The following is a 21,977-nucleotide window of genomic DNA, read 5'->3' as shown; positions in this document are numbered from 1 at the left end:
AAAGATTATGGGCCGAATTTAATTAGCAGCGAACATACATTTTCGCAGTGAAAAAATTAGAAAGCGCCTATTCAATTGTCATGAAAACTTTCAATTCGCCAACTTTGAGCAGGGGATAAACTTTGGAAAAATCCCTATTTTACATTAAAAATGTTGGGATTTGGTTTCAAACCCCTGGGACAACCCCCTGACTTACTAATTAGGCATTTAAACGTTTTTAGTTGGCCAATAATGACATGTAATTTTTGGGGTGAAAAGTGCAAAATTATGGAAATTGGGGTGCAAGGGGTATGGGACAGGTATAATGGGGTCAGGTGGGAGTAATCGGTCTGTTTCCATTTTTTTTAAAGTCCCCTAAAACTACTCAAATATATACTTATACCCATTTGTCTGTACCCCAAGTTTCATTTTAGCACTTATTTTGCTGCTTTCTATAATTTTTTTACATAAAAAATTGCATATAACAGTAATTTGACCCATTTTAAGTACAAGAAATACGTTTATTATAACCAATAATCCCATTTTCGCTCATTTGCATTTGAATAGGGGGAATCGCGGGAGTGAGCATACCCGCAAACAGTCAATTTTTTGCTGTGATTACGTTGCTAACTGAATTTGGCTAATAACCTTATAGAATTCTTCCAGCCAACTAAAGAAACATCAACACAAATAATAAAACTATTTATTCTAGCTTCAAATCTTTTTTTAGCTACAGTTCAAGAGATAAACGAAATGAGTGCAAATTCCAAGCTGTGCTCTGCATCAGACTAGACCCAAAACCAGAGCATCTTTTATCTGCTATTATTAGTGTTGCACATCTTCTCTATGTATCTGTGCTGTGCAGAAACCAACAGAGTTCATCACTATTGTGCAATAGAGCTTGCCCTTGCCATGACAGAATGTTTTCTGCTGTGTGAGAAAGTGGCAAAAAAAATAATAATCAATCATTAACGACAAAGATTTCATACTTGCATATCTTACAAAGAGAGACTAACACAACATGAAAAACTCCTCTTTATGTGTGTTCTTTGTTGTGAGTCCCCACTGCTTCCATAGTTTAACTGTTTAATGAGGAATACAACTTAAAGAACTACTTATTTGTTACCACTGCACATACATGATTTGGGAAATAGCTGGCCAAATAGCCCAAAACTGTGTTTTTTTTTAACCAAAAAACATAACAAAAAAATCCCTACTTTTTTCACATTTAGCTTCAATACACAGAAGGACGTTAAACGTCAGTCTACTACTCTACTGCAGATCCCATGACAAATGAACAAATTAAACTTATTTAAAAAAGAAAGCACTCATACCAGATTTCCAAACTGTTTCTGCGCAAATGATGGGATTGTAATACTAGTGTATGTATGTATGTATGTATGTATGTATGTATGTATGTATGTATGTATGTATGTATGTACAGTATGTATATATATATATATATATATATATATATATATATCTTACTAGCTGAAGTACCCGGCATTGCCTGGGTTTACATTTTGACGTTATGAAGTTATCAATGAGCTGGAAACAACTGTCAACATATTCAAAATAATTAGTAGCTTGTAACTCTATAACACACCCATGAGGTGGCTGCACAGTGTTGCTTTTGCGGTGTCGCCAGTAGACCTAATCCTCAGCTTTTCTTTCTCTCCAGTTTTATAATCACTTTTCCATTGCGAGATGGGTTTAAAGTTTTACTTCTGTGATCAATGTTGCTATTCCAAGGCTTTTGGGTACACAATATTTTGTCTTCCCACCTCCATTTTTGTTATTTGATTTATGGTTATTTCAGTCAGTTATTTCAGGTCATTCAATTATGGTTATTTCTGTCAGTTATTACAGTTAAAGTTTTCCTCAAAAACCATATATTAGCAGGCCTAGAACAGGCTTTCCAAGTTAAAGTTCTGGCCAGCATAAATCAACGGTAGGTCTAACTAGGACCCCAAGCCCTTAGTATGCCTTCTGTGACCCACTGTTACCACTCTGTTAAGATTTCTTCCAAATTCGTCCAGTGGAAGGCCCAAAACAGGCTCCCTGAGTCAAAGATCACGCATTCTGCCGTGAGGTCAGACTGGAGCACCAACCCTCTAGTACAGGCCTGGCCAGACTTTGGCTCTCCAGCTGTTGTAAAACTACAAGTCCCAGCATGCCCTGCCACAGTTTTGCTATTAAGTAATGCTAGAACTGTGGAAGGGGATGCTGAGATGTGTCGTTTCACAGGAGAGCCACAGGTTGGCCAGGCCTGCTCTAGTATGTCTTCTTGTATCCAATGTTACAACTCTGAAGTTTTCCTCAAAATCCATGCAGCGGAAAGCCCAGAACAGGCTCCTCAGGTCAAAGTTCTGGCAAGTGTATACCACTGGGAGGTCCAACTGGGACCCCAACCCCCTAGTATTTCTTCTGGGATGCAATGTTTCCACTCTGCCAAATTTTCTTCCAAATCCATCCAGTGGCAGGCCCAGAACAAGCTCCCTGGGTCAAAGTTCTTGCTAGCGTACAGCAACGGTAGGCCCAACTGGGGCCATAACCCCCTAGTATGTCTTCTGGGATCCAGTGTTACCGCTCTGTGAGGATTTCTTCCAAATCCATCCAGTGGAAGGCCCAGAACAGACTCCCAGTGACAAAGTTCTGGCCGGCACATTCTGATGTGAGGCCCACCACTGCCAGTATTTTAAGTTGGATAATGAAGGGTATGTGTATCAAGTTTGGTCCACATCCAGCAAGCTATGTAGGAGCCTATCATATGGTACACATACTTTCACTTTTATATATATATCTATATATATATCTATATATATCTATATGTATACATATATATATATATATATATATATATAGATAGATATAGATGTATACACACACACACACTGTGTCACTAGCTAGTGTGGCCGCCATATAGCCTCATCCCTTCTGGGTCCCTTTATCCATATCCCTCAATGTTCTCTCCAGCCTCATGCCCACTATGCCTCTCCAGCCGCATGCCCCCATGTCGCTCCACTGTCATGCCACCCTATGCCTCTTCAGTCACATGCCCCCCCCCCCCCAGCCTGCCTCTAACCTTATGCTCTCCCTGCAGCCTCACGCCCTGTGCCTCTTCAGCCTCATGCCACCCCCATAACTTTTCAGGCTCATGCCCCCCCAGCCTTATGCTCCCTATGTCACTTTCATCTCTGTTCCCTCTGTGATCTGTATGCCCATTTATCCCATCTCGCTCTCTCTGTCCACCTTCAGTTGGAGGAGCAAATATTCTCTATATTACAATACAATGAAGCATTATTTCTAATTAATAATCTTGAAAAGATTTTGCACAGAATATAAGATAAAATAATATCAGACATATAAAATCTTCCAAGAGGGTTTTGTCAAGTAATTGAATGCAGACCATTATAGAGATTTACATCACTATCGGCTAAATCATTTAGATTAATGATGTATTCTATTGACAGGGTTGTTTCTGTAATCTACAGTATGAAGTAAATGGAAGACATAATTAGAGCTCTGGTACTCAATCAATTCTATGCCAAAATGCCAATTTTAACTCAAAATTAAAAACTGAAGTGCGTAACCAAATTACAAAGCACTGTGTGACAGCTAAATTTAGCTAAATAATTATGCACATTATAAAACATAAGGTATTTCAGTATCTTTATATACAGTATAAAGCAGAAGTGTCGCTGGAAAGGATTCAAAAATTAAAGAAATGAGACTGGCCAACTCACTGAATGCATTTTGTACTAGGAGGCAGAAGCTTTGTGTTATACATCTGAATACAAGCTCCAATCATAGGATTACCACCAGTTTGAGAATCCTCCGGTAATCAGCAGCTCTGTCTTGTGTCAGGACGCTGCCTAATCCCAGACTGATAGTGTTCAAGAATAACTCTGCAATGCTGCGTCACCTCCAGTCTGCCACTTGCTGCCCCCTCTGAGTAATCCTTTCGGCTGGGGGCGAGATTATAGCAGTGATGTGTGTAGCATCCAGCAGAAAAACTCATACTCTGAGCCTCTGCCAGGCAGAGAAATGGTTGTGGATACCGGATGGTAGAGTGGAAAGTTCATTAAGGCTGATCCTTAAGTGGTGACTGAAGGTACAGTAAGTAAGATTTAGCCAAGGCAGGGGTATGAGGATGGCTTTATATATAGGAACATGACTGTGGTGGTTCTTTGGCTGGCATATTATATTGGACAAGACAGAGGGGGTTCAGAGACATATAAAGTGGTATCAGGAAGCTGCGAGGCAATTAACAGAAGGGGGGGGGGCAATGAGGCATATAAAAGGGGCTTGAGGGGGCTCTGAGATTGCACAAGAGGAGCCTCTGAGGCATATTAGGTGGATGTGGAGCAGATGGCATATAAAGGGGTATGTGGGGGCCTGAAATCTGAGAACTAAAATGGTTGTAAACCTACCGCTGTTTTGCCAATGCCCTTGTCTAGACCCCTGTCCAGGTACCTAAAAACGAAAAGGTGGTAACTCTATCCAACCAAGAAAGGGACAATGCAGAATTACAGACACAGTAAAAACCAATCTCATTATGTCTTCTAAGCATTGAATAGTACGCAAAGGCGGAGTGACTATGGTGAATTATTAATTTGCGGTCTATTGATGGAACAAGTTGGCAGCTAAGTGAGTTTCATGCTGGATATAAATTAGGTGAACAATCGAATTTAGTACTGTGCCTAAATTATTGGTACAGAACTATCCCTTCCCTCACAATATAGTTGTATCTTTATGTAATTTGTGGCATAACTAAACTGACTATATTTCCCTCCAAAACCATTCTTAACATTATTTTTTTATTTATTTTAAATATAGTTTAAAAAATATATATATTTTAAAATATTTAAATACTATACTAAATTGGGTAATTACACCAATAATATTTACATCAGCAGTTATTATTGTATACTAGGATGAGACTTTATTTCAACTTTCAACCTTATGCAAACTCATCTGTCCATTTAAACGTATGTACATATGTTTCTCTCTCACATCCTCATGCAGTCTAAGAACAGTTGTTATATCATGATTTGCCTGCGACTTAATACCTGGGTTTGCTATCTTTGCTTAGCTATGCATAGTCAATGAAAGCATGCTGGCCTGGTGTTTGCATACTCCCAAAGTACTCACTTTCACCTATAACCAACTAAACTTCTGCCACACTGGTAGCCTTTATTAATTTGCCAATAATTCATTTAGATGCAATCTAGGGTCAGCTGTGCTGATCAATTTGCCTTCACATACGTTAATTATTCATAATACTACATACCTCCCAACATGACCCTCTCCAGGAGGGACACAATGCTCTGCTCCTGGACTTCCCTCTTAATTTCTGATTGCCATCATCTGTGGTGAAACGCCTTTCTTGTCCATTAACCTGTTCAAAACAGGTGCCGGCAATCAGAAATTAAGAGAAAAGTCCAGAAGCAGAGCATTGTGTCCCTCCTGGAGAGGGTCATGTTGGGAGGTATGATACTAAGTCATACCTCCCAACATGACCCTCTCCAGGAGGGACAGAATGCTCTGCTCCTGGACTTCCCTTTTAATTTTTGTTTGCTTCACCTGTGGCGAACTCCTTTCTTATCAAGTAACTAGTTCAACACATGTAAGGGCAATCAAATATTAAGAGAGAAGTCCAGAAACAGAGCATTTTGTCCCTCCTGGAGAGGGTCATGTTGGGAGGTATGCTAAGTGTTTGTAAATGATCAGCTGAACCAGTAAACAGGTATTTGAGCGTTTACATCTAAATATTGCAACACTTTACACTCCAAGCCTAAAGAACTGTACTTTTATCTGAAACGAACCATAGTACTCCATAGGTTTTTCTCTAAAACAATAACATCCTTCATTTTCCCTGCTACTCACCCCTCTGTACACATTGCTACTTCAATTATTCACTCCCCTCTTAGTAACACTCATGAGATTTTTACTTATCTCTCTACTTTGACAACATCCACAACCAGACACCATAAAAAACATTCACAAACCTCCAACTTTATTTATCTCTCTCTCCTGCTGCTTTTAGCTGGTGACATTTCCCCAAATCCAGGACCCAATCATTTGCCCCACTCACACCCACCTGATTAGCAGCAATATCGAAATCCAGCCAACCTCATAAACATCACGTCTCCCTGTACCCTCCAAATCACTAAAATGTGCTTTATGGAATGCACGCTCCATTTGTAACAAATTAACATCCATACATGACCTCTTAATATCTAACAACTTCCATCTGCTTGCTATAACAGAAACAGGGCTCACACAATCAGACACGTCCTCCCCTGCAGCACTGTCACATGGTGGTCTCAACTTCACACACCTCCAGGCCTGGTAACAGTAAAGGAGGTGGGGTTGGATTATTACTTTCCCAATCTTTCACATACACAGTTCTACCACAAGTACCATCACTCACATTCACATTATTTGAATTACATTCCATCAGGATTTACACTCCTTTCTCTCTGAGTGTTGCAACTATAACTCACCTGGGCAACCCAAACAATTTCTGGAAGATTTTTCTGCCTGGCTCCCTCACTTCCTATCCTATGACTTCTCCACCATCATAGGTGATTTCAATATTGCTATTGATAGTCCAAAATCTGCTGCTCATGCCTCCAAGCTACTTTCTCTAACCTCCTCTCTCGGCCTCTCCCAATGGACTGGCTCCTCTACTCATCAGGAGGGCCACTGCCTTTGATCTAGTATTCACCAGACTATGCTCAGTTTCTGAATTCACTAACACCCCTTTCCCTCTATCAGATCACAACCTTATCACCTGCATGGTCTCCACCATTACTTCAAACTCTAATCCTCCTCACTACCGCAGAAAACGTAACTGTCCACCTCTCTGCAACAACTGCCCTCACCTGTTTCTGCATTTACTTCTTCTGAGACTGCTGTATCACACCTGAACCAGACTCTAGAAATAACCCTTGACCAAGTGGCTCCAGCTACCCATCACACTCCACGTAGGTCAAGATGTCAACCGTGGCACTCTAAATTAACAAGACACCTACAAAAGCTCTCACACAAAGCTGAACGTCAGTGGCGTAAATATCGTATTCCTAGCGACTTTCTCACATACAAGACTGTCTACCACTCTTATCGTAATGCCCTGGACTCTGCCAAACAAACATATTTCCAAACTCTCATCTCTGCTCAAGCCCCTAACCCCAAACGACTTTTTAATACATTTAAATTCCTTCTGAACCCTCCCTCACCCAACCCACCAGCCACTATCAAAGCACAAGATCTTGGTTCCTACTTCAAGGACAAGATTGATATGATCCGAGAGGAAATGGTATGCTCTTCCTCAGCCAGTGACCTGCTCAATTCTCTACCTGAACCCTCTGGCACTCTCTCCTCATTTGATCCCACAAGTGTAGATGAAGTGTCAACACTCTTCTCAGCTTGCTACTCTACTACCTCTCCTCTTGAGTCTATACCCTCACAAGTAAGTAAATCTCTGTCTCCTGTGCTCATCTCTACCTTAACTAACATCTGTAATCTCTCTCTCTCTACTGGTATCTTTCCTTCACTGTTCAAGCATGCACTGATTACTCCCATTCTGAAAAAAACTAAATTCTAACTCTAACACTCTCTCAAACTACCATCCCATCTCTCAGCTGCCATGCCTCTCCAAGCTACTTGAGAGACTTGTCTACACTCGCCTCACACACTTTCTTAAATCACACAATTTATTTGACCCACTTCAGTCAGGCTTTACTTTCCAGCACTCCACAGAAACAGCACTGACTAAAGTAGTGAATGATCTAGTCACTGCAAAGTCCAAAGGCCATTACTCACTTCTTATTCTTCTAGATCTCTCTGCTGCTTTGGCACTGTTGACCACTTCTCATACAAACACTACAATCCCTAGGTCTTAAAGACACAGTCCTCTCTTGGTTCCTATACTATCTATCTAATCGCTCCTTCAGTGTTCGCTTCTATGAATCCACCTCCTCTTCGCTACCTCCTTCAGTTGGAGTACAAAAAGGCTGCTTTTCTCAATCTATACCTCATCTCTTGTAATCAGCTCTTTTGGATTTCAGTATCATCTGTACGCAGATGATACTCAAATCTACCTATCTCCCCAGATTTGTCACCATCTGTATTGGTCAGGGTCACTGAATGCCTTTCTGCTGTTTCATCTTGGATGTCATCTTGCCACCTCAAACTTAATATTTCCAAAACAGAGCTACTTATATTTCCACCGGCCAATAGTAGTTACCAACCTGATCTCTATCACTGTTGAGAACTCGACAATCAATATTACCCCACAAGCTCGCTGCCTAGGTGTCATAATTGACTCAGAATTGTCCTTTGCTCCCCACATTCATATGTCTCAAAATCATGTTACATGCATCTAAAAAACATCCAAAATACGACCATACCTTACACAAGACACTGCAAAACTCTTATCCATGCTCTCATTAACTCCCGCATTGATTATTGCAATAGTCTTTTTACTGGTCTTACCAAAAAGAGACTCTCACCACTATACTCCATTCTGAATGCAGCTGCAAGGCTAATCTTCCTTGCTAGACGTTCATCGTCTGCAGATCCACTCTGTCAGTCCCTCCATTGGTTACCTGTATTCTACCATATTCAATATAAAATACTTTTACTCACACATAAGGCCTTTAACCATACTACACCAATGTACATCTCTTCGCTCATGTCAAAATATCTCCCAACCCGACCTCTCCGCTCTTCACAAGATCTACATCTCTCATCCACACTCATTACTTGCTTTCATGCACGTTTGCAGGACTTTCTTCGGGCTGCACCCACTCGGTGAAATGCCCTACCTCGCACAATAAGACTCTCCCCTAGTCTTCAAACCTTCATGCGTACCCTGAAAACTCACCTCTTCAGGCTAGCTTATCACATTCCAGAACCGCTCACTCAATCTTCATAAGCTTTCCTATCCGATTATATCCCAACTGTACAGTCCGCACATATCCTCCACATATTTTCTCTTTCTTTACTTTCCCTTCTTTCTGACCATGGTTCATCATTGCTGTGATGTGATATCATGCAACCCACCTAGAACCTTTGCAATCCGGTGGACAAATATGCAATAGACAGTGCCTTTCCTTGTGTATCCATGCCTATTTGCCTATCGATTGTAAGCTTGCGAGGAGGACCCTCCTACCTCTATGACTGTTTGTTTATTACCCAGTTCTGTTTTATCATTGTGCCCAATTGTAAAGCGCAACGGAATTTGCTGCGCTATATAAGAAACTGTTAATAAATAATAATACTATATTATGCACATCTGCAGAACGGATCTCTTCATCAAAAACTGGTGGACACAGTGGGGCGGTGCAGTCGCATGTGCTCTGACCATGCCAGTTAAGTGGTTAATGACTCAATCTATTTCAACAAATATAGGTAAGGAGAGTTGGTTGACTGTAGTCATTGTATTGGTTATATTTTGATTTGGTGCAGTGGGCAGAAGACTGCACCTCTAAACTAACACAACTTTGCTTAGGCTTAAAATGTCAGAGTATATTGGGGGTCATTCCGAGTTGATCGTAGCTGTGCTAAATTTAGCACAGCTATGATCATTCACACTGACATGCGGGGGGGACGCCCAGCACAGGGCTCTCCCGTCCCGCATGTCACCGCGGCGATGCCTTTGCACTTCAAGAGTAGCTCCCGACCAGTGCAGCTTTAGCACGCTGGCCGGGGCTACTCATCGCTCCCCGGCCCGCAGCGGCTGCGTGTGACATCACGCAGCCTCTGCGGCCTGCCCCCCGTTCGGTCCGGCCACGCCTGTGTTGGTCAGACCACGCCCACGAAATGGCGGCCAAACGCCACCGTCCCGCCCAACGACCGCCTCTGAGGCAATCATAGCGGCCCAACGGCCTTCGGCCATCTGATATGCACTGGCGCACTGCAGTGCCGGCGCATGCGCAGTTCTGACCCGATCGCACCGCTGTGATAAACTGCAGCGTGCGATCGGGTCAGAATGACCCCCATTTTCCCAATCTGTTAGTTGGAGGTTGGATATAAGGTAAAATATGCTTTTAATGTGGCATGATCCATGAAACAATTGCCCATTATTTTGACCTCACTACTGTATATATATGTTATTCATGTTCTCCACTTTTAGCACACAGAATGGCATACTGTAGCTCCTAACAGTCCAGATTTTGGTGTCCTAAAGTGGGTGGTATTTTGCTCAGAAGGAGACTATTCTGGGTAGATAGAGCAGGCTTTGGGCACATGGGGGTGGAGCTTATTTTTGCCAGATTTTGGATGTATGCAGTGAGATGTCCAGAACTAATGAACAGGAGAAACAATTAAAAATGCAATGAACAAATTGCTGTAGCAATCAGGGCATACACAAATGGAAAACATAAACACATGTATTGATATTGCCTTTCCCGAGTACCAATTTGTTAGAAGTTTTCAAAAAATAAAAAATAGATGTGTGAAAATGTTAAATAAAAAACAAAAAAACCCAGAGTGATCTAAGTGTTAAAAAGAAATGGTAAATGGTGATGTCCCGGAGCGGCCCGACTAGAGCAATCCAAGAAGCCCCACACCCCAAAAGTTCACCCCACAACTGACTACTATATAATTATAAATGTTGGGTGACTTTTGGGGCGTGGAGCTCCGGGGCATCACCATTTAACATTTAGGAGCTACTTTCACTAACTAACCACTCTAATACTTCACTGCTATCCTTTTTCTAACACTGAGCAGCTGCTGTCACTTCACTGCTATCCTTTATTTGTGTGGTGCCCTGCAGTGGTTTGAGGGTGCCCTGCGCCCTGGAGGTCACCTCCTATAATGTTAGGGACTTACCAGATGAGGTTACCTTGAAGTTTCTCGGGTAGGCTCATAATATTGGACAAGTTTAAGCCAAAAACCTTGTATATGATGTATAATTATTAAATGTATTATAATTGTAATTGTTTGGTGCACTCAAATTCCATTTATACTTATTTTGTGAGCTCTTCCATGTTGCATGCTGTTTTGACTACATGGGCTTTGAATACGTCAGGTTAATAACAGATACTGCACTAAGTTATATTTATCTACTCTTCTGGCATATCAAAGAGACTCCAGAACATTGAACAATCACCCCAGGCTGCCTGTAAGTTAAGCCCCAACACCAGATCTGGGATCCAGTCCATGTCGACATTGACCACGTCAACATTCATAATGTCGACATAGATTAACATGTCAGCAGGCACCATGTCGACATACTCAGAATGTCTTCATGTTCACAATGTTGACATCTGATACGTCAACTTTCTCAGAATGCTACTAGTTAAGGTTAGGAGCCGCTGGGTTAGGCACTGGGGGGGGTTAGGTATTAGTGGGAGAAAACTCACCTGAAAGTCACTGCCAAAGTGCTGGTCATATGACCACCGTGACCCGGAAGAACACTCTGGAGCCGCTGGAGCTGCTGGAACCAGGTAAGTACCGTAACCACTTTAGCCACCAAGGATGTTAGGTTGACATTCTATCATGTTGAGATGATTGTCAACACAGTCAATGTGCCAAGCATGTCGACATTGACATGTCAACATGATGCTTTTCAATCTAACATGAGTGGGGCCCCCTGAATTCCTTTATCATGGCCTGACAACTGCTGTGTGTTAACACTACGTCTTCATTACTTGCCCTTGGACCTCCCCTTTGGGATCAACTGGGGAGGTTAGCCCTAAAAGTAGGGAAACAGAAACTAAATTCATCCAAGGACAGACATTCGCAAAATAAGGAAATGGATAAATTAGATAGCAAAATTTATTAAAATGACAAAAAGGCAAGTTTCCTGCTGCTGGTCATGAATTTAAATACTGTTTACAGTGGTGCTAGAAAGTTTTGAATCCTTTAGTTTAGAATTTTCAGAATGTTTATATAAATGTGACGTTAAATGTCCTCAGATCTTCATCTAAGTGATAAAAATAGTAACTTCAATGCATTATATGACACACAAAAGGATGTCATTCATGAGTTAAAGATAAAATGTTAAATTTCTCATCAGAAAATGTATTGAACCTCTAGGAATATTAATTAAGTTAAGTGGATAATTAGAATCATGAGTGTACCTCAATGAGATGACTACAAGGTAGGGCCCCTGTCTTGTTAATTTTATGCCCCATAATAGTGCCCTAGTTTATTTTATGAACCACAGTAGTGCCTTAGTTAATGTTATGTCCCATAGTAGTGTGCTAGTATATTCTATGAGCCACAGTAGTGCTCTAATTCATATTATGTCACATTGAAGGGCTGCCTGTACACATTATGCAACACAGTATCCCCAATTCACATTATGATACAGTTCATATTATGCCACACTATAGTGCCTCCACTTTATATTGTGCTACATTACAGTGTTTTATATTATATTATGTAACAGTATAATGGCCTCCAGTTCATTTTAAAACAATTAACTGGCATGGTCAGATTTCATGCAACTGCGCCGTCCCACCCTGTCCCACCGTTTTTGTCGAGAAGATACGTTCTGCAGATGTGCATAATATAATGTTTAAATATTGTAAAAAATACTTTTTCTACTTTATTAAATAAAATAAATTTAAAAAAACAATGTTGTTAACGCTTTTGAAGGGAAAAATCGTCAGTTAAGTGGTTAAACCACATTACAATGAGCAGGATAAATAGATATATTGTAGCCCCCAAGGTAAAAGTTTGTAAGTGCCCCTATGTATCTACCAATGATGAAAAATGTATACTGTACAACACATTTGATTTTGACAGGGAAGGTGGGCCCCTCTCAGGTCTGGGCCCCATAGCAGCTGCACTACCTGCACATATGATAGCTACACCCTTGCATGACAGATTAAATAACTACAGTGGGAAGCCAAAATTATAAAGACAAAACTGAAGAAGTCCCAGGATATCCTGTCATGAACCTTCTCCACATATTGAGAGCAATTGGTAAACATTCAGGTATTGGGGCTGCAAATGTAGAAGTCAGCGAAAACCAATATACTACCTTATGCTAATGCGAGTATCCATCTGGCTTCATGCGTAAGGTCGCACCACCCAATGTTTTTCTATTCACAGCGGTCATTATTAGTATTGGGACTTATACTCATCCCTAGGTGCAAAAGATCCTTCTGAAATAGGCGCCCAATCTCCATCCGCGTGCCCCAAAGAAGCACAAAGTCTGGCTACACATTCACAACACGCCAATGAATTGACACCTAGAAACACCCTTTCATGAACAGAGCAACCCAGACTCGCATGGGAAAAACCATCCACTTTAGTATACTCCATAAAGGTGTGTATACATGGTGCAGTGCATGCACTGTCTGCTGATAATCTCAAGGAGCATCTGCTTTTGGACTTGAGTCCGACTCAGAATCAAGCCCATTTACAGATGTGTCCTCATATATCTTTTCTGTGGTTTCTTGGGATGCCAGGACCTGTGAGACTCTGCCAGCATCGGGCAACTTTTTTGTAGGAAATGTGTTTTAGGACTAGGACACACTAGGAGACTGCCCTGATTAGTTTGATACAGATGTGACCATGCTCATTCAGCCTGCAGTTTGCTGTTTTTCATGGAAATCCAGGCACGCCACCATACAGTGAATGGTGGTGGGGGAAAAGGTGGAGGGGTGAGGTGGCATACCATCACCATGTAGATTGTGGGGTGGCAGGAGTCAAAATCAGTAACAGAAATATAGTGCTACGGATTGTTTATGGAAGGAGGCCCCATGAGGTCTGAATCTGCCTCTTGTTTAAGCGCAACCCCAATGTTTCCCAATTGGTGTGCAGTGTCACTTGAGTCATGAAATACACGGTCATTCTGAGTTACATGAAGGTTACTAAGATGGCCCATGCAAGTGTTCCGATGACTGTGGCTGTGGAAGCAGCAGCGGATAACAGAAGACAGCAGGAGGCGTCTATGTACACAAGACGCCTCCTATGGTATTAGCATACTTTCACAGGAGAGGCAGCGACAACCTGCCCATAGCACATAAAACGACGGCTGAACACCTGAAACCATTATTCTAATTTGCCAACTAACTGATAACCATGCCTATTCTTACAAGACCTGAGGCGATGTTAAGACCCACTCATGCTAGTTAGCCTCTTGGCAGGGAAAACTGTGCCAACATTCTAAATAGATTATTACTAAAGCACTGCCGAACTCTTCAAGACTAAATGGATTTATTCACTTCCAAGTCTTGTAATTACAACTGGGAAGCATTTGTCTTGATTTTTATTTAACCTATTAAAAGGAGGCTTTTCATTTCAAGTGTATTTCAAAGAAGTGCAAATTGCTTTCTAAAGGGAGTTTTGGCTAATGTTAAATGAAGATTCTCTTCTTGTTCTGGCACTATCAAGAGCAGCATGATGTACTTGTAAATTCTGCTCCTGCTTGGATGATGCAAGCAATCCTTCCATCTAGCCATTAATTGTTTAATCAAACCTGACAAGAGTTCTTCACTCAACCTGCCCTTGGTATGAGAAACTAGAAGTTAGAAGACAAGCAACCTTCTCCAAAAAAAGAGCCGGATCAGCAGGCACAAATACAGCCTTGTAGGGTTTAATCTTCTACCTTGATTGAATTCCCATTACTCCTTTTCCACTACAATCTACCTCTCCCTTTCAGTGACACATCCGCATCCATCTGCTTACAGCCTTTAACCCCTTCATGCCTGTGCAAGCTGTGCTTCACTTGGTAGAAGCTGATGTTTAATATCTGTGATCAGCAAACATGACAAACCCTGACCAGAATGCATTACAATTACTGTGAATGCCTGCAGATGGACAGAAAAAAAGTAAAGCAATAAAATATTCCGCACAAACAAAACAGTAAAGCTGTGACTTACGTGTGAACATGGTCAGGAACCACGGAATTGCGTAGAGCTGCAAGAGAACAGATACAATCAGTTTGTTCACTCTGCAATGCTAAATGCATAATTATGCTACACACTTGACAAATAGGGGCTTTGGTTTGCAAACCTAATATTTTATAAAACATGCCAATGGCTTTTTAATAATTTGACCATGTGTTGTTTTAAATACAATTTACAGGAAAGTGACCTGCTACTTTTACATGTTTCATAACTTTACTTACAGCATACTGTAAGTATTAGCACTCGTGATCCTATTTATAATACAATAAACGTTACAGCTGCAAGCATTACATATTTCTAAATCTAAATGGAAATTACCTTAATCTGTACAGTATGTAACGTGCCATATAGCAGCACTGTACAGGTGGGAAAGGTTACTGAAGGCACCTGCTCAGCAGACTGCACATTGAAGAGGAAGCATGGGTAAATGATCAATGTAATGTCCAGTAAGTGGCTCAAGTGCTTTGTGGCACAGACACACTAGGTGAATGGACAGCGTGTGCTTAGAACTAGCACTGAACAGGTCGCATATTCAGCTACTGTAGATAGCATCAACAGAAACCAGATTGTAGGTATGCTAGAGAGCACTTGTGGGATGACGGATACCGGAAGCAATGTCTGGTACTTTTAGAACACAATCCTTCACTTGTAGAACTATATCACATTAGTTAATAAATATATATAAGACAATTCAACAAAAATATCTAACAATTGTTCTGTGTTATTATATATATATATATATATATATATATATATATATATTATACTACTAATGATAATAATTATGTTCAAACCTTGCAAAATCCTTAAGAATGTATGAAATAAGAATTTTCTTGTGTAACAAAGATGACTCATTATTTAGGTGTTTTCCTGACCCGTAAATATGTCTCTCTCTATAAAGAAAAATACTCTGATATCTTCTCTACTGTAAAGGCACATTTATTTCAATGGCGTAGTCACATAATTTTGTGGTTCGGAAGATTGCGGCCCTCAAAATAAATCTCCTGCCAAGACTCCTCTACCTGTTCCAAACCTTGCCTGTAAGGGTTCCAGATCCATACCTGGTTTGGACAGTTTTTCAGGAGGGATAAAGTGCCTAGAGCTATCTCTGCCTATTTATGTAGGGCCCAAAGAATGGTGGTCGTGGTTTCCCAGATAATAAGATGTATTATTTATCTGCCCACTATAGCCAAGCTATTGTTTGGTTTGCTTCAACTAGCCATCCACTAGATTTTTTTTGGATGGCAATAAACCAGGTAAGCTACTCGCTCATATGCTCCAAATCGACAGGCAACAACCTTTGTTCCTAAGGTCAAAGATACTGCTGGTTCCCTCCACCACCTTTCTGCTGATACAGCCAGCATCCTCCGCACATACTATACATAAGTATATAACTTGAATCATGCCCTGTCCGACGCTGAGCTAACGCTTAAGACTCAACGAATAGACGAGTATCTTGCTTCAGTGAAATTCCCATCACTACCAGAGGAGGCAGTGTTTTCTTTGGAGTGCCCTTTCACCCTGACTGAGTTAGAAACAGCCATTATGTCCTCTGCATCGGGAAAGAGCCCGGGACCAGATGGTTTTACCAATTCTTATTACAAAGCTTTTGTCGTCCTGGCACCTCTACTATTATAGGCCCTTAATCAAATTTCTGACTCCTGTCCTTGGTTACATCAGCCACTAGAGGCTCACATGACAGTCATACCAAAAGAGGGTAAATGCCCCACGCTCCCCTCTAGTTATCGTCCAATATCTTTGCTGAACACTGATGTGAAACTATTGGTTAAAATGATAGCCACCCGTCCACAATTATTCATACATGATATTCTCCATCAGGATCAGGCAGGGTTTGTCCTGAGCCACGAAGCCCGAAACACTACCAAAATTATTAATCTTATACACCTGTCCTCCAAACTCTCCTCTCTTGCGATACTTCTATCGATAGATGCTGAGAAAGCATTTGATAAGGTGGATTGGGTGTTTATGTCCAGGACATTGCAACGATTGGGCTTAGGCCCTATTTGCCTCTCCAAAATATCCCATTATCAAAATCCAAATGCAAGGTTCAGGGTTAACGGGATGCTCTCTTCGTCCTTCTCTATTACTAATGGTATGCGGCAGGGCTGCCCTCTCTCCCCTATGGTGTTTATATTATGCATGGAGGTTTTGGTCAGTGCGATTAGGAAGAACCTCAATATTAGTGGAATCCAGGCCAGGTCCTCCATGTGTAAACTTGCGCTCTATGCAGACAACATTTTAGCTCTCATCACAAATCCCACGGTATCTCTACCATCCTTTTGCTCAGAATTCCAAAGTTTTGCTGTGTTATCTAACTTTAAAATGAATTATTCTAAATCAATTGCCTGAATATTAACGTCCCTTCAGCATTAGTAACTGGACTGCAATAAGCCTTTCCTTTTGTTTGGCACCCCTCACATATTAAATACTTATGTGTGTTCCATACACAGGATAATTCTGACTTGGTTAACTGAATTTTGACCCCCTCCTTTGGACCGTTAACTTTGACTTGCAGTGTTGGGACCCTTAACGGACTTCTTGGTTGGGAAGTATCAGTATTATTAAAATGAATATCCTTCCTGGACTGCTTGAGTTATTGCAGGCATTGCCCATACATATCTCCCCTAACTTTTTTAAGGATTTACATAAGACCATACAAGATTTCATATGGGGCAATAAAAGACCAAGGTTTAAACACAGTACCCTCTATAGGCGCAAAAACCAAGGAGGACTGCAACTTCCTAACTTTCTTCACTATTACCATGGAGTCCTTCTTCGCCATGTAATAGAATGGACTAGAGGTATAGATAACAAACATCGGGTTACAATTGAAGATCACTTTCTATCTATACCCACAGACGTAGTTTCTTGGACGCCGTCCTTACCATCCCTGACGCACCCGAAGATCCTCCCTAGCAATGGAAATTGACAAATGGGGAACTGTGGTGGTACTTCCAGGTGAAGCACTTTCTGTATAAACTCCTACGTGTGACTTTGCTCTCTTGAGCTCTTACCGATTTTGAATCACTATGTACCGCTTCCACAGCACCGAGGCATGCTCTTTCTGACATATATAAACTACTGAATGAGATACATTTTGGCTTTCTCTCTACCTTCACCTCAGTTTGGCATAATAAACCGGGACGCTTTATTACTGAAGATCAGTGGAAACAAATTTTTCTTTACATCAAAGTTTCTTCACAAAGCCTCTCTGTAGTTGAGATGCATTTTAAATTCATTACATGGTGGTATAGATGCCCAAGTGTTCTCTGCAAAATGTTCCCGGGGTTTGCCTAACTATTGTTGGCGCTGTGAACAGACACCGAGGTCTCTCCTCCATATTTGGTGGGATTGCCCCAAGATTCGGGAGTCATTCACATTACTAGGTTAGTGGTGGGAGAGGGAACGCCATCCAACTCTGTATCTTGGCTGTTTAATCTAGTTGCTATACCTATCCACAAGTACAAAAAAAATCTAGTCATGATAGTCATGATCCATCTGCTTTGATACTCCTTTTTTTGTTGCCAGGATCATTTGTAGCATAGAGATGCAAACAAGAAATAAGGTTTGTTGGCGCTGAGCAGATCTGTGAGGGTTAACACCCTGGAACTAGCAGCCACCTGGTGAGAAGGTAGCCAGTCTCCTCAACCAATAAAGCAAATACAAACAAACACCAGGCCGGCGCTCAATTCCAATGATGTTCCCAAATGTATATAAAAAACAATTTATTAAAATAACATCCCAAAATTTTTTTTTAACAGACTTATTAAAAATAATAGACCACGGTATTTTATGTCACATAAAACTGAGGTGTATTATACCTCTGCTATTTGCATAAATGCATACATAGATATTGTAAATCACAGTTTGGGGGTGAGCTTTTGGGGCGTGGAGCTCCCTATATTGCTCTGGCTGGGCCACCTTGGGGCATCACCACCTTACATTTACATTTAACACTTCTATCACATTGTGTTTGTTTTATATTTATGTAGCTTTTTTTCACATATTTTTTACACTTCTAACACTGCTCAGCTAGACTTCACATTCTAACACTTTACCGCTGTCCTCTTCTTTTCTTTTACATTCAGCAACCTCTTTCATATGCTTAACACTGATCTTTCACTCCTATCCTTTTTTCTGTGTGATGCCCTGGGGTGGTTTGGCTGGGGTGGTCTGGGGGTTCTCTGCGTCCCGGAGGTGAACCCCTATAGTGTTAGGGACCTGTCCGATGAGGTCACCGTGAAGCAGGTGGGCAGGAACCTCAAATATTATATTATGGTTATAATAATTTTAATGGTGTATGGTGCACCTGCACCCTTTGTTCCTATGTTGTAGTATTACAGTACTTAGTCCCAGCAAGGTAGCACATCCCATTATAATAAGCTAGGGGGTGCAGTCCAGGCCCCGTTTCCATATAGTCTATATTATGTGTGTGTATACACACCTGAGGGATTGGGACAGCACTCATCTCTGGATTAGCACCCCACCCACTGCCTCTCAGGCTTTTAAACAGGGAACCAGCACATTCTGACTGCACAAAAGACATAGGTATGATCCTTTTAATTATATACAAAGTCAGTTTGGGGGTGAGCTTTTGGGGCGTGGAGCTCCCTATATTGCTCTGGCTGGGCCACCTTGGGGCATCACCACCTTACATTTACTTTTAACACTTCTATCACATTGTGTTTGTTTTATATTTATGTAGCTTTTTTCACATATTTTTTACACTTCTAACACTGCTCAGCTAGACTTCACATTCTAACACTTTACTGCTGTCCTCTTCTTTTCTTTTACATTCAGCAGCCTCTTTCATATGCTTAACACTGATCTTTGACCGAAAGTAACCTCACCGCTGACCGCAAAGTTCCCACCATTGGATACAAAGGAGCGCATAGGCGCTACATTGTATCTCTGCCGTGTGCTGCCTGACAGACACTACAGGAGCACACAGCCAATCAGGAGAGTTCCACGACGTGGCGCTCCCTGATTGGCTGAAGGGACCCTCTTTGACAGGAGTCAGGGGGGGTCCCGGCAGTCGGGGAAAGGGGTCCCATGTGTAAACATGGGACCCCTTTCAGTGCGTGGTCGGGTTTCCGTTTTTTTATTTTGCCAAGTACGTGGATTATACAAAGAACAGAAGGTACACTGGATTATGTGAGTATAATTTTTTTCACAGGTACCCCTAGGATTCTACATGGAGAAGAGGACCGAGCCTCGTGTGAACATAGGTAAGTATGTTTGGAGGTGTGCATGTATGTAATAAACTTATACTGTCACGGTGTGTGTCTCCTGTTTTTTTTGGGGTATCTTTTTAGTAGTAGTACTACAGGTACCAGCGGGCCTGGTTTTCCACCGCATGCTGGTACTTGTGGTTCTCCAAGTACCAGCTTGCGGAGGAGGCTTGCTGGGACTTTAGTACTGCTACTAAAAACAATTCACATTTTTTTCAAAAGGCTATCAGCCCCCCATCCGCCGCCCTTGGATGGGGGGAGACAGCCTCGGGCTTCACCCCTGGCACTTGGGTGGCTGGAGGGGGGGGGCCCCTTGATTTAAGGGGTTCCCACTCCTCCAGGGTACCCCGGCCAGGGGTGACTAGTTGGGTATGTAATGCCAGGGCCGCCGGGACCAGTATAAAAGTGTCCCCCGGCTGTGGCATTATGTACCTGGCTAGTGGAGCCCGGTGCTGGTTTCAAAAATACGGGGGACCCCTACGCTTTTTGTCCCCCGTATTTTTGGAACCAGGACTAGGCGCAGAGCCCGGTGCTGGTTTATGAAATATGGGGGAACCCCTGTCATTTCCCCCCCCATATTTTGTCAAACAGGACCGGCTCAAAGAGCCCGAGGCTGGTTTTGCTTAGGGGGGGAAACCCCACGCATTTTTTTTTAGATTTGTAACAATGTTATTTTTTTTACGAAAGGTGCACAATGAAGCCCTGCACGGATCTCACAGATCCGGCAGAGATTCATTGTGTTAATGTCGGCAGTGTTTTACTATTCACTCCCGTAAAACACTGCCAAAAAATACGAATGACATCGACATCGGAAAACACGAAAATGCAGAATACGACAGCTTAGTAAATTAGTCGTAATAAATTCAAAAAGTTGCAAATTTACACTTTCGATGTCATTCATGTTTGAACTTTAACCTCATTCTGAAAAATACAAATTTTAGTAAATATACCCCAATGTGAGATATCTCCCAGTGTATGGAAATGATGTCTGGGTTTCAGCTTGTCAGATACAATGTCTGTCAGTCTAATAGATAATGTATCTAACAGTGACTGAACTGCATTAGCTTTCAAACAAATATAAAGCAGCACAATCCTAAGCAGCCCAGACATTTATCTAAAATGCAAACTTCAATATTTGTCTATCTTGACTGAGAATGAACTAATCCTATTTAGTTGTTGCATATTGACAGTGACTTCACATTCAACTCTTCGCATAAGCCTCAAAAACGTTACAAAAATGCAGACTTTTTTTTTTTAAGACACCAATAATACACCGTGGTGCTAGTGTTTGGTATCCCTTCAGAAATGTTGGAATTTCTGCATTAAAGTAACCTAAATATGTTCAGAGGGAAGCGGTTACAATACCGCCAATTGGGAGCCCGACGGTCACAATACCGACACCGGAATCCAGACAGCGGGTGAAATGACGCCACCGGAATACCGGCGAGACAGGCTATTCCCCCTTTGTGGGTGTCCACAGCACCCATAGAGGGAGAATATAACCTGTGCCAAGTGCAGCGTGCCACCGCGCACACAGCGTGGCGAACGCAGTGAGCGCTCGCCCTGCTGCCGGCATTCTGGCGGACTGGATCCCGCTCTCTGGATCATACATATTAGTACGTATCCCTGTTCAGATCGTATGACACATAAAATTATGCTTTTTCATTCTTATGTTTGTCGGTAAAGAATGTGAACCTAAAGGCACATAGGGACCGATGTATTAACCTGGAGAAGGCATAAGGAAGTGATAAACCAGTGATAAGTGCAAGGTGATAAATGCACAGCCAATCAGATCCTGTCAATTTGCATATTGGAGCTGATGGGCTGGTGTGTTTATTATCTTGCACTTATCACTGGTTTATCACTTCCT

At 41.8% G+C, this 21,977-nt stretch overlaps 1 protein-coding gene across 3 annotated transcripts in view; it reads right to left on the bottom strand.

Moving 5' to 3' along the window:
• TBCK (TBC1 domain containing kinase) overlaps positions 1 to 21,977 on the bottom strand; it is a 733,906-nt gene that overhangs the window by 434,715 nt on the left and 277,214 nt on the right. For all 3 annotated transcript variants that reach the window (XM_063919248.1, XM_063919252.1, XM_063919243.1), the window contains one exon: positions 14,829 to 14,865. In XM_063919248.1, coding sequence (XP_063775318.1) covers positions 14,829 to 14,865 — 37 coding nt within the window. The remainder of the gene's footprint in view (positions 1 to 14,828; positions 14,866 to 21,977) is intronic.

Source organism: Pseudophryne corroboree, chromosome 1 (genome assembly GCF_028390025.1).
Source record: "Pseudophryne corroboree isolate aPseCor3 chromosome 1, aPseCor3.hap2, whole genome shotgun sequence".
NCBI classification, from domain to species: domain Eukaryota; kingdom Metazoa; phylum Chordata; class Amphibia; order Anura; family Myobatrachidae; genus Pseudophryne; species Pseudophryne corroboree.
This window is presented reverse-complemented; position numbering and strand designations above follow the sequence as displayed.